General features: G+C 40.7%; 1 protein-coding gene across 21 annotated transcripts in view; it reads right to left on the reverse strand.

The window, feature by feature from the left end:
* The window catches only part of ARVCF (ARVCF delta catenin family member), a 267,046-nt gene that overhangs the window by 65,345 nt on the left and 188,262 nt on the right, over positions 1 to 13,439 (reverse strand). For all 21 annotated transcript variants that reach the window (XM_040576712.1, XM_040576691.1, XM_040576695.1 and 18 more), the window contains 2 exons: positions 12,712 to 13,319; positions 4,549 to 5,048 (listed from right to left, as the gene is read on the reverse strand). In XM_040576712.1, the coding sequence (XP_040432646.1) occupies positions 4,549 to 5,048; positions 12,712 to 13,319 (1,108 nt within the window). The remainder of the gene's footprint in view (positions 1 to 4,548; positions 5,049 to 12,711; positions 13,320 to 13,439) is intronic.

The following is a 13,439-nucleotide window of genomic DNA, read 5'->3' on the forward strand; positions in this document are numbered from 1 at the left end:
TCTTTCAGCATGTTAAGCAGGGACAATAGTTACATATTTTTATTTCAGAAGTACTGATTATCATACAAATATATCAAAATTACTACAAGCTATAAACAGCTATACAATTTATGTCATATTAGAAGCAATTAGGGCCACAGCCATCATTTTCTAAATCTCCACCTCCTCAGAGCTAACTCTGTAAAGAAGATCTCTAAAGGAATTCTGCCAAAGCACAATGATGCTATTACCTTCCGAAATCCAAGGCACATCTTTTCCTGCTGTGCTTGCTTACTTGCAAAAATCCAATGTCACCACAAAATAAGATCACAAAGCTGTTTAACTCTTCGTCTCTGGTCCATTCTAAATCTTTCAGCATGTGGGAAAAAAGCACTCAGCATTACATTCACCAAGAACTTCTTGTTGTATGGTGGTCCTGTACGTATTTACTGGACACATATAGACTTGTTTGCACCATTCCAAGTCCCAAAGAATGGAGCTGGGCTTCTTGGAGTTGAATGATGGTCAAGCTCAGAACCTCAGTATGAACTACTGTGTTGCAGAACACACTTGGAAAAGGGACATTCTTCTGACAAGCCTTCCCATAGAAAATGTAATCAGGAAGTTCAAGACAGCACAGTACTTCATCGAGAAGTTGGTGCTGGACCAGCTCACAGCATCTTAGCACACATGAATTGCCAGCAGTTGTGAATTCTGAGTGAGCTGATCAATCAGAAAGATTCTATTATAGTTTTAGATCAAAATACATCCTCCGCAGAGCATTTTGAAGGTCAATCATTTTTCAATTAAAATCAGTTTGGCAATATACAGCAGTAGGAAAATCACGTTCTGCACCACTTAAAATCTGTGCAATGTCATTAAACAACAAAATTACTTTCAACTTTCCCACAAAGAACAAAATTATTCATTAATGCTACCAACTTCTGATTGCTTTTAAAGAACATAATAGAATTTTGGTCGTGCATATCTGATAGGAACATTTGCTCCACAAAAAACCTTATTGCTCAAGATAAAAAACTCTTGCAGCTTTCCCAATCAGAACAGATTTCATTCCTTATCAGCTTAATCCTCATTTCCCTCCATTTACCAAGAAAATGATCCACTGAGAGTTCAGCAGTATAGTCCCAGATTAGAGAGGGATACAACAGTGAACTTTGTGGAATATTTCTCATCACGATGCTACTCGTGATTTACTTATGGACACTGACAGTTAAATCAGGCTTCCCTTAGTGCAGTTGATGGAGCCATTTTGTAACTCCACACATCAAAAAGCAAGAAAAGGGAGATCTGTGATACCTTATGATTGTATCTTGAGTTTTAAAAGTATTTTTTACATGCCTCACAAATTTGTATTAGCCTGATGTACATCAGTTTAGTGCCATTTGCAGTTATATCAAGACCGGCTGGCGAAACAGCTGTAACATTAACCCAGAGGTTCTCAATTCCACTAAAAACTGCATTATCTGGAGGGGGAAAAAAAAAATGCTACAGACTTGCTTAACCTGGCAGCAGTGCTCTATCAGTATACTCAGCCTGCTTCCAAAATTCCATTTAACTTATGTTCTCCAAGAAGTATATTCTGGGCAATAGTCAAGTGAACACTCTTCTGACATACTATTCATGATCACGCATTCAGCAGCGGGCATCACACATCCAATTCCTTCCTCATGCTTCCATGCAGCTGCATCTACTACTTCTGCATTTTCTACATGTTGCTGCAGCTTTTTTCCCCACTCCATTAACCCACTGACCAGGCCCAGCTGGCTGGCCAGGCTCATCCTGCCCTGGACAGCTGCGGCTGCTGTGTCAGATCACTAAGTTAATGAGAGGTCCCGGAGTTGTACTACAGCCAAGGACTCTCACAAACGAGAGAACAATGCACACTTCTGCCAGAAGGCACCCTCCCCAACTGCAAATAATGTGGCTTCTTGAATGCTCCCATGTACCTCCTGTCCTGCAGGCAGGCAGTGCCCCACACCCGGAGAAGCAAAACTTCAAGACTGGAAGCACTCTTGAATACAGGCATCTAAATTACTTAAATCTCTTAGGAAAGCAGGATTATTTCATCAGCCATCCACATCTGGGATAACCAGCTGATGACGACTATCCAGCCTTCAAAAAACAGCCAGTGCTGAATTACAGAAATAGCAAAGCACAGGAAATGCAATGCCTCATACCAAACCTCAATGTGCAGCCTTTTAAAAGAAATAAACAAGCATCCCCTGTATGCAGTTGCCTTTTCTTCCATTTTGATCTGAAAAAGATTTTTTTCTTTGCACGGCTGCAGAAGTCCCCAGAGATTTCACGCTAGACCAAATGAAAAACTTTCATGGCAAAGGTAATCTTTGGTTTATCACTTGGGAAAAGTTCCCTGATAGGAAGTCAAGATTTCTACCACAGGAACATCAGAATTGTCACCTGAATTTTTGAGGCTGCAAAACACCATCTTTTTGTAGCAGCCCTGGCTGAATGCTCTCTTTGCCTTTAAGGTGGCTCCTTGAGTTTCTCTCTGCTGTCCTGTGGATCTTATTTCTGAATGAACAATTCCACATTATCAGCTGTGGCTTTGAACACTGGCTGCAAAGTACACTAGCATCAGCCACACAGGCATTGTTGGAATACTCTTCTCTTCTATACTGATGCTTCAATGTCTCACACCGGATCTGGTGATGTCGTTTTAGAAGTGGAATGAAATCATTCCTAGTTAGGTGGAGATTAAATGCATATCATCTGTTGCTGGACATCTGTTTAGGTTAATGCCCTCAGTATTCCTGGTGTTTTTCAGTAAAAAGAAATAAAGATCTTTAAATAGCATAAAATGAAGTGGAACAAAAATACTATATTTAATTAGCAGGAGGTATTGCCAAATAAAATTTATTTGAACTGTAAATCTAATTAATCAACTGGAAATCAAAGCAATCACCATTTAGAGTGAAAAGGGAAAACATCCAGTTTGTTTTTGCCATCTCAAAAGTGACTGATTACCATTTAGCATTATAATGATATTCCTTCAGAGTAAATTACAGACTGGTTTCTCCTTTCTTGAATCTACAGAAGTAAATTTATTCCTTCTCAGCACTCCAGAAATGAGTTTTGAGTAAACTAGAACAGTAGATAAACAAACTCTTTATTTAAAAAATAAAATCAAGTCAGCCATCATACTAAATGAGTGCAACAAATGGAACATAAATACTACCTACAGAGCTTCCATGCTAGGAGACCAAGCACACACAGCAATCAAGGCAAAACCAAAACACGCTACACAGAGCTCTCCTCTACCAGCTGTCTGGAAAAGGACTGCAAAAAAAAAAAATCTAGTTTCTATATTGTGTATTTAGATCCAGTATTCTCAATATGCTATAATGGTGGGGGGAAGAACAGTTGGAACACCCCAAGCCACCATTCATCTCAGAGAACTTTGATTACCAGTAAAAACCTGGACAGCTGCCATATTTTTGAGGCGATTATAGAATTATGATGTTTACTTCAAATGACTTAAATCACATTGCAATAGGGTCTGCTTGGACAGTCCTACACTGATAAGGTAGCTAAAATGTTTCAGTCCTGGACCCATTTTTGCATACAAAAAACTTTCAAAAAAAATTTTTTATTCTGACACTGAAATCCACCACAGCTCCCCTGGTTTTTCCCCTGCTGCTTCTGAGAAGAACTAGGGAAATCCATTTCACTCCTCATGAGCTACGAGAGACTGAAGAACAATATATTTTCTCCTTAGTTTAGGAGCTGACATACTTTTCCACCCTCTTCCACTTAGTGGCTGAACTTTGAAACTTGGCATATACTTTACTACTCCTTTTGGACGATGTCCAAGACTGAGTTCAAATAAAAATAGGTTGAATAATGGAGTTCTAAGTGATTGAAAAATCCCTGGAAAGTGTGCAAGAGCTCAGTATCTTCAAAATGTAATTCTCCCTTTTCCGATTGTAAGGGACAATCCACATGTCCACCAGAACATCTTGCAGCAGGCTCCTTAAATTCTTAGCATTTCCCAACCCTCAGCTCCAGGAGTGCTGCAATTTATGTACAGCCTCAGACGCCCCGGCACCAGGGTAGGAAGCGCTCCTGAGGAGCCTGACTGTTCTATCAATATAAAGGAGTTGGGACATGGCAGCGGGATCGCTTTATGAGAGATTAACAAGGAAAGTTTTAGATTAGCATATCTTACCTCATGATTATAACACACTGAGGGCAGGCACAGTACAAATTACCTGTCAATGGAGTTGCTATAACTCATTTCAGCTTCAGTAACTCAACCACATGCAGTTGCGTGCTACATCCAAGAAGCACCATCCATCCATCTCTCAGCACTCAGGAAAACCAGTGTGTGCAACATATACAGATGATCTTGATTTCCTCCGAAAGGGCACATTTGCCTTAGGCTTTCTCATACCACAAACACTGAGCAGCCTAAAAACCAGCTGCAGCCAGTGATCTAAATTCAATCTTCTAGTCTCCAGAAATTCTTGCTCGTGAAACCGAAAGGACTCCTCTAAAGAATAATTTATTAAAGAAAATGCAGACACTGACCTGTAATCAGCTCTCTGACTTCCATGTCATTTGTTTTTCGCAAAAGTCTGATCAAAGCGGGGATGCCATCACAGTTCTTTATAGCCACCTTGTTTTCATTATCCTTCCCGTAGGAGATGTTTCTGAGAGCCCCACAGGCCTTACGATGGACCTCTGGCTTCGGATGGTCGAGTAGGCCCACCAAGATGGGTATCCCTTTAAGGTGCCTCACGTCCTTTTTGATTTTGTCATTCTCATAGCACAGGTGCTGCAAGTAAGCCGCGGCGTTAGACTTGACTGGATCAATAGGGTGGCTGAGCATGGCGATGACTTCAGGGAGGTCAGGGTCCCTCCACCTGGGGTCTTTACGAATGCTGTCAATAGAGGGTGAGCGCTTCCCCAGGCGGTCAATACTAGCCATGCTTCCTCTCTCTGGCTGTGCCAGCGGTGCTGCGTAGCCACCATGAAGGTAAGGGATCCTTTCTTCAACCATCTCTGTCTCGATGGGGTCATCGTAGCCCCTGTAAAAAGCAACAGTCCCAAGAGAAAGAAAGGGGGGGGGGGGAAAAGCACATTTAAACATTCTGTGCCCTGAGTCAGTATGGAGATTTCAGCTGTGATCAAATCTTTTAATATCACAAACATTCATTTGGAACAACATATTTATACTTCCAAATAATTTATTTGTAGTAACTTGAAAATTAAGCATAGCTGAGCATTCAGCAGTGATGGGACTACAGCACTGTATTTGTTTGGCTAGCAATGAAATGATGACAGGAACTGCAAGTCATCAAACAGATTGCTTTCATTTTGGTCACTTAGCAAAGCAATTATGATAGAGCTGGAATACATTTAGTAGGAAACACTGAGCTTCATTAATGCCGTTAATTCTGCAACAAACCAAAACTCTAATTAAAGGCATTCAAGGCCTGGGCTGAAAGACACCACAGACACTTTTCAGCCAGTCTGAGAAGATCCACTGCACTTCCATGAAAGAGCTGATGCTCACACGAGCATACTGAATTCATCTACAGAAATATGGATTTGTCAAAGATGACTGAAAACCTAAGGCTTGAATCCGAGCACATCACAGAAGTCCATCTTGCACAGAATCAGTTGGAAAAAAGGTAAGAGACTGATGGTCAGGAGAGCTGCGTCCAACTTCTAACACCACAGTAATTTGCTGGACATCCTAAACAAGTCCAGAACTCTGAGCTTTCCTCCCCTTTCCACCTCAGCAACCACCCTGGATGTTAGATGCTGTTCGAATCATTTGTAGGGTTAGAATGAATGGCACCCATCTTGCTGTGCCTTCCCTGTACTTAACTGAGGTAAGGTCAGCCAAAACCAGTGAACACACCTATTTAAGATATGGCTGTCCTTGTTCATAAAAAGTGCAAATTTAGTCTACGCAGCTGAAAATATACAAAGGCAGTATATTCGCACACAACAAATGTCCATATTAGTTATGAAAAATAAATAAATCAGTGTTTGCCAAATACAATCTTCTTGTTCTTTATTTGCAACTATAATCCTCAGCCTTCAGAAAAAAATCCACACAGATCACTTCCTACAATGAGCCACTAAGGCAGAACATTTCTGCACAAGATGTATAAGGAAAGAAATTTACAACCTGTGAATTTGTTTCTGAGACCCACTGATATGCTTGATCCTTTATTCAAAGGGCATTGTAGTTATCTCAGTCAGGTAAGTAGTTTTAATCGCTGCAAAAGGACTTAAAAAACTTTCATTTTAAGCACTGTCTGATGTTACTGAAAAGTTTCTAACATTGTACAGAAGGAGATAGAGACCATCAGAACTCAGGAAGAAAACAGAGCTTGCAGTTATCCTAAAGGGACTGCTCATTCAACTAGACGCGGGGGAGAGAAGCAACCGGAGGTAGAGACTGGACTTCGTATTGCACAATTAATGCTTTTAATGTTAAAAGCACCTCTACTGACCTTAAGTTGCTTTAATTGTTGTTCTAAACCATAAACAGAATGAAAGGATAAAATGGGCCAGTATCCAAAGCTCAGTACGAATCTGAAGAAGTCCTTTTATTGGTGCAGTTATTTGTGTATGTATAATTCAGTACTTGCCCTACACAGTAATTTCCAATGTCTGGACAGCTGTTTTATTTTGTGTTGCAGAACAAAGCTGCTTCCATCATTCCAAAAAGAAAGTAACAACACTGCAAAGATCTACTTTGTGCATATACATAGGGCAGAAGTAATAACAAAACCCCTAAACTGCTACTCAAACTAAATTTTGTTTGTATATATGCAAATTAGGCACAACCACCGTTAAAATTACAACAAAAAAATTCTTTTCTCAAACACCTCCTAAAGTTAAATTCTTATTGACAGCACAAAAGTAGAAGATAAATTTTGGTAGTTGCCCTCTGCACAGCTGTTGCATGCTTGACTTGTTAACTTGCAATTCAGCACTTCTCAGCCCTGTCTGCAAGGTAACCATACACTACCTCACTACACCTGCACAGTTAAGTATCTCTCTCCTTGGCATCCATGCAAACACACAAAAATAATTAATGTCTTGGGATGCAGTTTGTTTGCATTATTGTGATGAAGCCTTCCAAAAAGAACCATGCAGATGGGTCTGTCTCCCTTATGCCGTATCTTCTCCTCTGCGCCACACAAAGTTCTGTGGTTCTGTAACATTTGCTCAAAATAAAACTTCAAAATTAGGACTACAAATTGTAATGCTGTCATGACATGAGAGAACACCACATAACTCTTATACCAACACTACCTTTTTTCTTTTTTTTTTTTTTTTAATTATCAAGCAGGTTATTAAATATGAATGTCAAATACCTGAAATAAAGCATCAAAAAAAAAAAAAAAGGATCACACCCAAACTTTCTACTTACTGGAACAAAGAAGTTTCTCCTTCCATTATATCAGTACAAAAACTGATGCTTTGATGATCCCTCTCTGATGTAGTATCCAGAACACAAAGCTGTGCTAGAACAAAATATAGGATGGTGACAAGTGTTTCATGTTGCAAGGAAGAGGCTGCATTCCTGAGTGCTGTGAGTATGGATGGTTTAGGATGAATTGCACAGGTGATGGAGAGAGCAGCACTGCTTATAACCCACCAGGTACTGCCCTGCTGCAAAATGTTGACCACGACACGTACTGCTGGCCCCAATCCACAGCAGAAGGAAAGTGTCCTCAAAGAAACAGAACCTGAACGATATGGATACTGACAAGTGATTTAACAACTGTTGTATTTTCAGCCAGTGCCATTCTTACGTGAACTGTTCACTACTAACCAGCTGAGCAGCTATGCTGGAAAGAGAAGCTACTTGACACAGGAGGAGGAGTAATGAGAACCTCAGTAGATCATGACCCGTGCTCAGGAGGCCAAAGGCTCTTTACTCTTGGGACTGAAGAGATCTGGTAGTGTGTCAGGGTTGCTGACAATGAGCATCTTGCCTTCCATCTGTTTGTAGCAAGGCAGCTGAGTTTATAGGATGCTGTGGGTCTCACTGATCACCTGTCTCAGGGAATTGATCGAAACACATTCTAGCACAGATAGAAACTAGGAAAGCGCTTGAGAATTTATCATCTTCCTTGTGGCTTCAGCACAGGCACATTTAAGTAAACAGGTGAAGGATTTACACATTTAATTCCCAGCAATTTATACAAGAGTTACATTCATCACAGTTTGCAGCTGGTGTCTGCTTTTGGATAAAAGACCAAAAAGGCTTGGGATTTCAGTAGCGAACTTTGTGCCAAAACACTGAAGAAGAAATCTAAAGGCTTTGCAGAATGAGGTCCTGCTTCTGCCAGCCCCTGTTCCCTGATGGGAGGACGTGCAAGAGGATTCAAAAACTGGATTGAATTTTCTGCTGTGACAAGTCCGAGTTAGGGGCCATATGGTTCCAACACTGAAATCACCTTGACTGGAGCCACCTAAAAGCTGCTAATGGACGAGCTGACTCAGGCTGCAGCTGCCACAAAAAACTCAGCCATACATCAATCTTCTGTTACCTGTATCCAGATCAATGAACTCAGATCAAACAAATTCACTCTAGGGAGAAGCCTCAGAGAAAAAAAACAAAACAACACAACAATTTTCCAAACTGACTGCATTTGTGCTCCACCCCATTCTGCCCAGGCATGTCTGCCCCAAACGAGACAGCGTCCCAGCGTTAACTGCACCCTGGCATTACTCCTACAGTTGGTTTCTAAATCAAAGAGGCTGATTTACCGTGACAGACGTTTCCCCAGCTTTAAGGGTGCCTGCACAGGTGCTGCTGGGAGCCCAGAAGCGGGTGGAGTTAGACCAGAAGTGCTGACTGAAAGCTAATCTGCAAACATAAACCTTTATATTCTAGATTAAAAAGAGACTACAAGTAGAACGTGAATAAGAAATGTGTGGTACCAATATTCTTGCACTATCTATACATAACAGAAGCAAGAGAGACCTAGTGTTACAGTTATTTAATCTAAAATCTGGCTCATTTCCTACTGGTAAAAAACTTGGATCATGAAGTAACCAGCAACAAATAGCATTAGTCTCTTAAATCAGGCCTCTGACAGAAAATTTAACAGCAGAAAGCTGGTTTGTCATTGATTCCCATTAACATTAAAAATTCCCATCCTGTCTAATCTGGAATGCACAGTAGCAATAGCTGCTCCAGAGTGTGTTTTTGTTTGTTTGTTGTTTTTTAAAGGAAAAAAAGTCCCATGGATGCTAATACAAGTGCAAGCTGTAGTGACATGCTATGGAAAGAAATCACTACAAAGGCAAAAGAAAAGTAGTTGAACAGAAGATGATTAAAAAAAAGGATGAATTATGACTGGCCATTTTTTCCTGCTCATTTGTATTAACTGCAATGTAATGATCAAAAATATTCAAATAATATTAGGGATGTCTTCTGTGAATGAAAAATATTCAGTAATTCCTGCTTCTCTTTTAAAAAGGGCTGTATACAAAACACTTATCACCACCATGAGACTACGTATTTTTAGAAACTATAATAAAATACTCGTTATTTAATAACGACAACCTACCCAATGAAGAAAAAAATGACACAAACCCAAGTAAAGATGTGTAAATACCTTCACAAGTAAATTTGAGCACTATTAGATCAATATCATACACCCAAATGCCTTTCCTCTCACCCTAATTTGTTACGCAATCTGACTTAATCCAAATCAGAGCACATGCTGAGGAAAAGAACATCAGATGTCAGGTATTCCTCTTTCAGAAAATAATATAGGTTACGGCAGAGACTCAATATAAAAGAAATGAGAACCAAACCCAGCCACATGCACTGAAGAGCAAACAGATGGAATATTTGCCTTTGTGCACTTGTCTGGATTTGTAAATGCTGGTGAAGAGACATACTTTTCCCCCCAGTTTAAAACGAAACATAAGTAGCTTAAAATGAGGCTGGTGATGACAGAAGAGCACACTGGATACTCATGTCTGGGATCAATCAGGTGGAGCAGGAAAGGAGTGTGAAGAACAATCTGTAGTTGCAGTTCCCTTGACTAGAATCCCCTACAGACACTGCCTATCACATACAGGTGAGAACTTACCGCCACAGATTTGGATGAGAAACTGTCCTCTGAGAGGCAACAAGTAGTAGTGGACAGGAAGGATGCTTTTTATATTTTAAACTACCGGAAAGTGAGAGCATCGTATTGGGAAGAAAACTTTTTTAAAGGAAGAGAAAGAGAGAATAACTTGAATTTCCACAGCAGTCAGCTAACAGAAGAATTCAGTTCTTTCCCAGCACCACTCGATGAAGTTGCCCTACCTGAAAGTCAGTGTGAGATAGAAGACCTTCTAACAGTGTTATTATTACACCTACTCTACATAAAATCTTTTTACAAACGAAGGTTCCATCAATTTATCACATTCATTTCATCATTTTCGCAAGTAATAACCTCTTCCAAAAAACCTAGGGAGAGAAATAATCAAGTAGTAATTACCCTCACCTAGTACAAAGCATTATTTATTGTCATTAGTTTCTGGCAGATCAGTAGCATATCTGAAACGCAGGTTTATTGAATTGCTCAAGTATTTCTTTGAAATGTCAAAAAGTAACTACTTCTGAAGAGGCCCCTCAAACAATCTTCTTATGTGCTCACAAGCTAAAGTTTGCTGCCACAGTCAGGCTAATTACTTGTCAAATCCTCTTGATCATATTAAACATGGAAAAACTCACAACAAAAGGAATGTAAAACAAAAATTGTGAACTGGTCCTATCCAAACTGCAAGGAACAATAAATCAAAAGGATGCTTAAAAATATATTTTAAAAATGCAAATAGGCAGGTTCTAAGAATGCATTCAATTACTCATCATGCATAGAGTCAGAAAAATGTTAATAAAAACTTCAGAAGTCCTGTTGCCTGACTGTCTTTAATTAGCACTGTAAACTTTGCTTAGATGCAGGAAAGTAGAACCTAAAGTTTGATAAATTGATTAGTGTTTTGGCACCCACTGTAGCCCTGCAAAACCTCAACGTGGTCCCAGTTGTTAGTAAGCTGGCAAGAGCAAAGATGACAGAAGGGACTTCCAGGAGATTTTGGCAGATATGCCTTGCCGCGTTGTGTTTTTTTCTTTCTTATACAGATGGCAATTTGCAGGTGCTTGGTGATGCCATTTAACTTGAGAATGAACTTCCAGAAGTGTGAAGGAAGACAGAGCTATGAAAGGGTGAAAGAAGCCATCAGCTTTGTAAGTTCTCCAAGCAGGAGAGCTGCAAGAAAAAAAACAACGAAAAAGCCCACGCAAATCCCACCACCAACTGCTGCTGCTGCTGAAGAGAAGCCTCTGGCCAGAGGTGTCATGTCTAAGGATGACCTACAGACACAGAGGCTGGTGGGTTCCAGCCACTTCACAGCTCTGGAAACTACCCTAAACTAGAAGAAAATCATCTGAACTAAATCCATACCAAAGCACAAATCATGAGGCTATGACTTCATGCAGACGTACGCAAAATCTGAACACTGCTTGAAGAAGAATAGAATTTTTTCAGGTTCATACAGAGAAGATGATTTTCAGCCGAGTAATAAGACTACTCCAAAGCTTGTTTTTTTTTCCTCCAATGCAAGAGCTGATAGCTGCAAGCACAGCATAAACAATTAATACCAGAAAATATGGCACAAAATAGAAACGACCCTTGGGAAGGGACTGAACCAGAAGTAATTTGTGACTGGTCTCTTCAGTTACATTTAGGGCAACACAGATGTTCTCATCTCCCTTTTATTTAGGCTGACAGGATAAAATAACAATCCCATCTTACAAAATGGTTGAAGTACTTCAGTGAGGTTCTGCGGAGCCTTGTCACACAGCTGAGGGTGTACGATAAACACAGGCCCAGGAGCGGAGGCTGTCAAACACATCACAAGACAGCTTTTATATAATGAGGCATCCCCTCATCAACAGGTATCAGCTCATCTGCAACCAAACAGCTGTTCTAATTTTTTGTTTGGCAGATGCGTGCATAACCAGACCTGTCAGAAGTCTCACAGGTTACGATTCCCTTTTTTTTTTTTTTTTTTTTTTTTTACCTTGCTAGTGTGGGACAGCACTGGGACAACTCAGGGCAGTCACACTTCTTTAAGAAGAAAAAATCACTGAGCACTCTTCCAGATTGTTTCTTGCTTGCTGAATTAAACATACACTAGAATGGTCCAGAAACATAGTGAAAGGGATTCTGAGCACTACACTCACTCCCTTCTGTACTTCATGTGCATTTTGCAGTTATTTATTGGCTAACGGAATGACGCATTCTGCATTGTTCATAGTAGGCTAGGGAGCTCTCCCCTTCCCTAGAAGAAAATTCTTCCTCAAGAAGGCCAATCTGTACTTCCCACTCTTATGTTTAGGACATGTTGTTTTTTCCTACAATTGCTTTTGAGAAATGATGATCATTTCCCTAGCCAAGATCACAAGTGCATTGTAATTCCAAACCAGTTTATTTTTTGTGTCTCGTGTAATGCCTTTCCCGCTTCATCCTTCAATTTTCCCATTCTTGAGACTTTAAGATCTTTATTCCGCTACACTGCTTATGTTGACCACAGCCACTGCATTTTTTTCCTGACAATTAACTCCTGAACTTACCAGGCCATTAAGAGTTCAGATGTACATGTTCAACTAAGCAAAACAACCACAGACAGCATTACAAGAAACATGAATTTTACCTTCCTTTATGAGGTCTTCCTCTCTCTGACACTCCTGCAGATGTCCTTCGGTTCACAGTAGAATAATCAGGATCCAGTTCATATCCTTCATCATCTACTCCAAGGCTGCGGTTATCATCCTCCAGTCCATAGGGTTCCGGCTGGAAGCGTTCTGGCTGAGAGCGGTTCAAGTCAACGTTGCTGCCCACTGGCACCTGAGGCTGGGCAACCGGTCCGTAGTTATCCCTTCTGCTTGGCAAAGTGAAGCTACCATCGTCTGGCCGGTAACTGTTTCCCGGCACGTAGGCGTAACGAGGACGGTAGTTGACACCACGGGACAAGCTGCCGTAGTTGTCTGATAGATCTCCATAGCCATCGTGAGTGATATAAGGGCGATACTGGCCTTCGTGGCTGTCAGGGTAAGAATCGTTGTAGCTGTTGTAAGATCTGGTTAACGTGGACGATGCTTGTGGCGTGATGTACCGCTCCCCGTTCTTCATGTACCTTCTGTCGATTGAATCTGTGTAGCTGCCCATGGGAGACGAGCCATCCATTGACGGCAGGCCATCGGGTCCAAGCGGGACCTGACGTACTGTTCTGGTGGTGACTGTTTTGACCATTTTGGTAACCTGTGAAAAAGTAGTGAATAAATACGTTAATTTTCTCCTTGCTGCACAATGTGATGAGACATAAGGAGAGCCAGATCAGTAAAACTGGGAGAAAGCACCACAAAACATACTACAATCACA

Source organism: Cygnus olor, chromosome 17, assembly GCF_009769625.2.
Source record: "Cygnus olor isolate bCygOlo1 chromosome 17, bCygOlo1.pri.v2, whole genome shotgun sequence".
Taxonomy (NCBI): Eukaryota; Metazoa; Chordata; class Aves; order Anseriformes; family Anatidae; genus Cygnus; species Cygnus olor.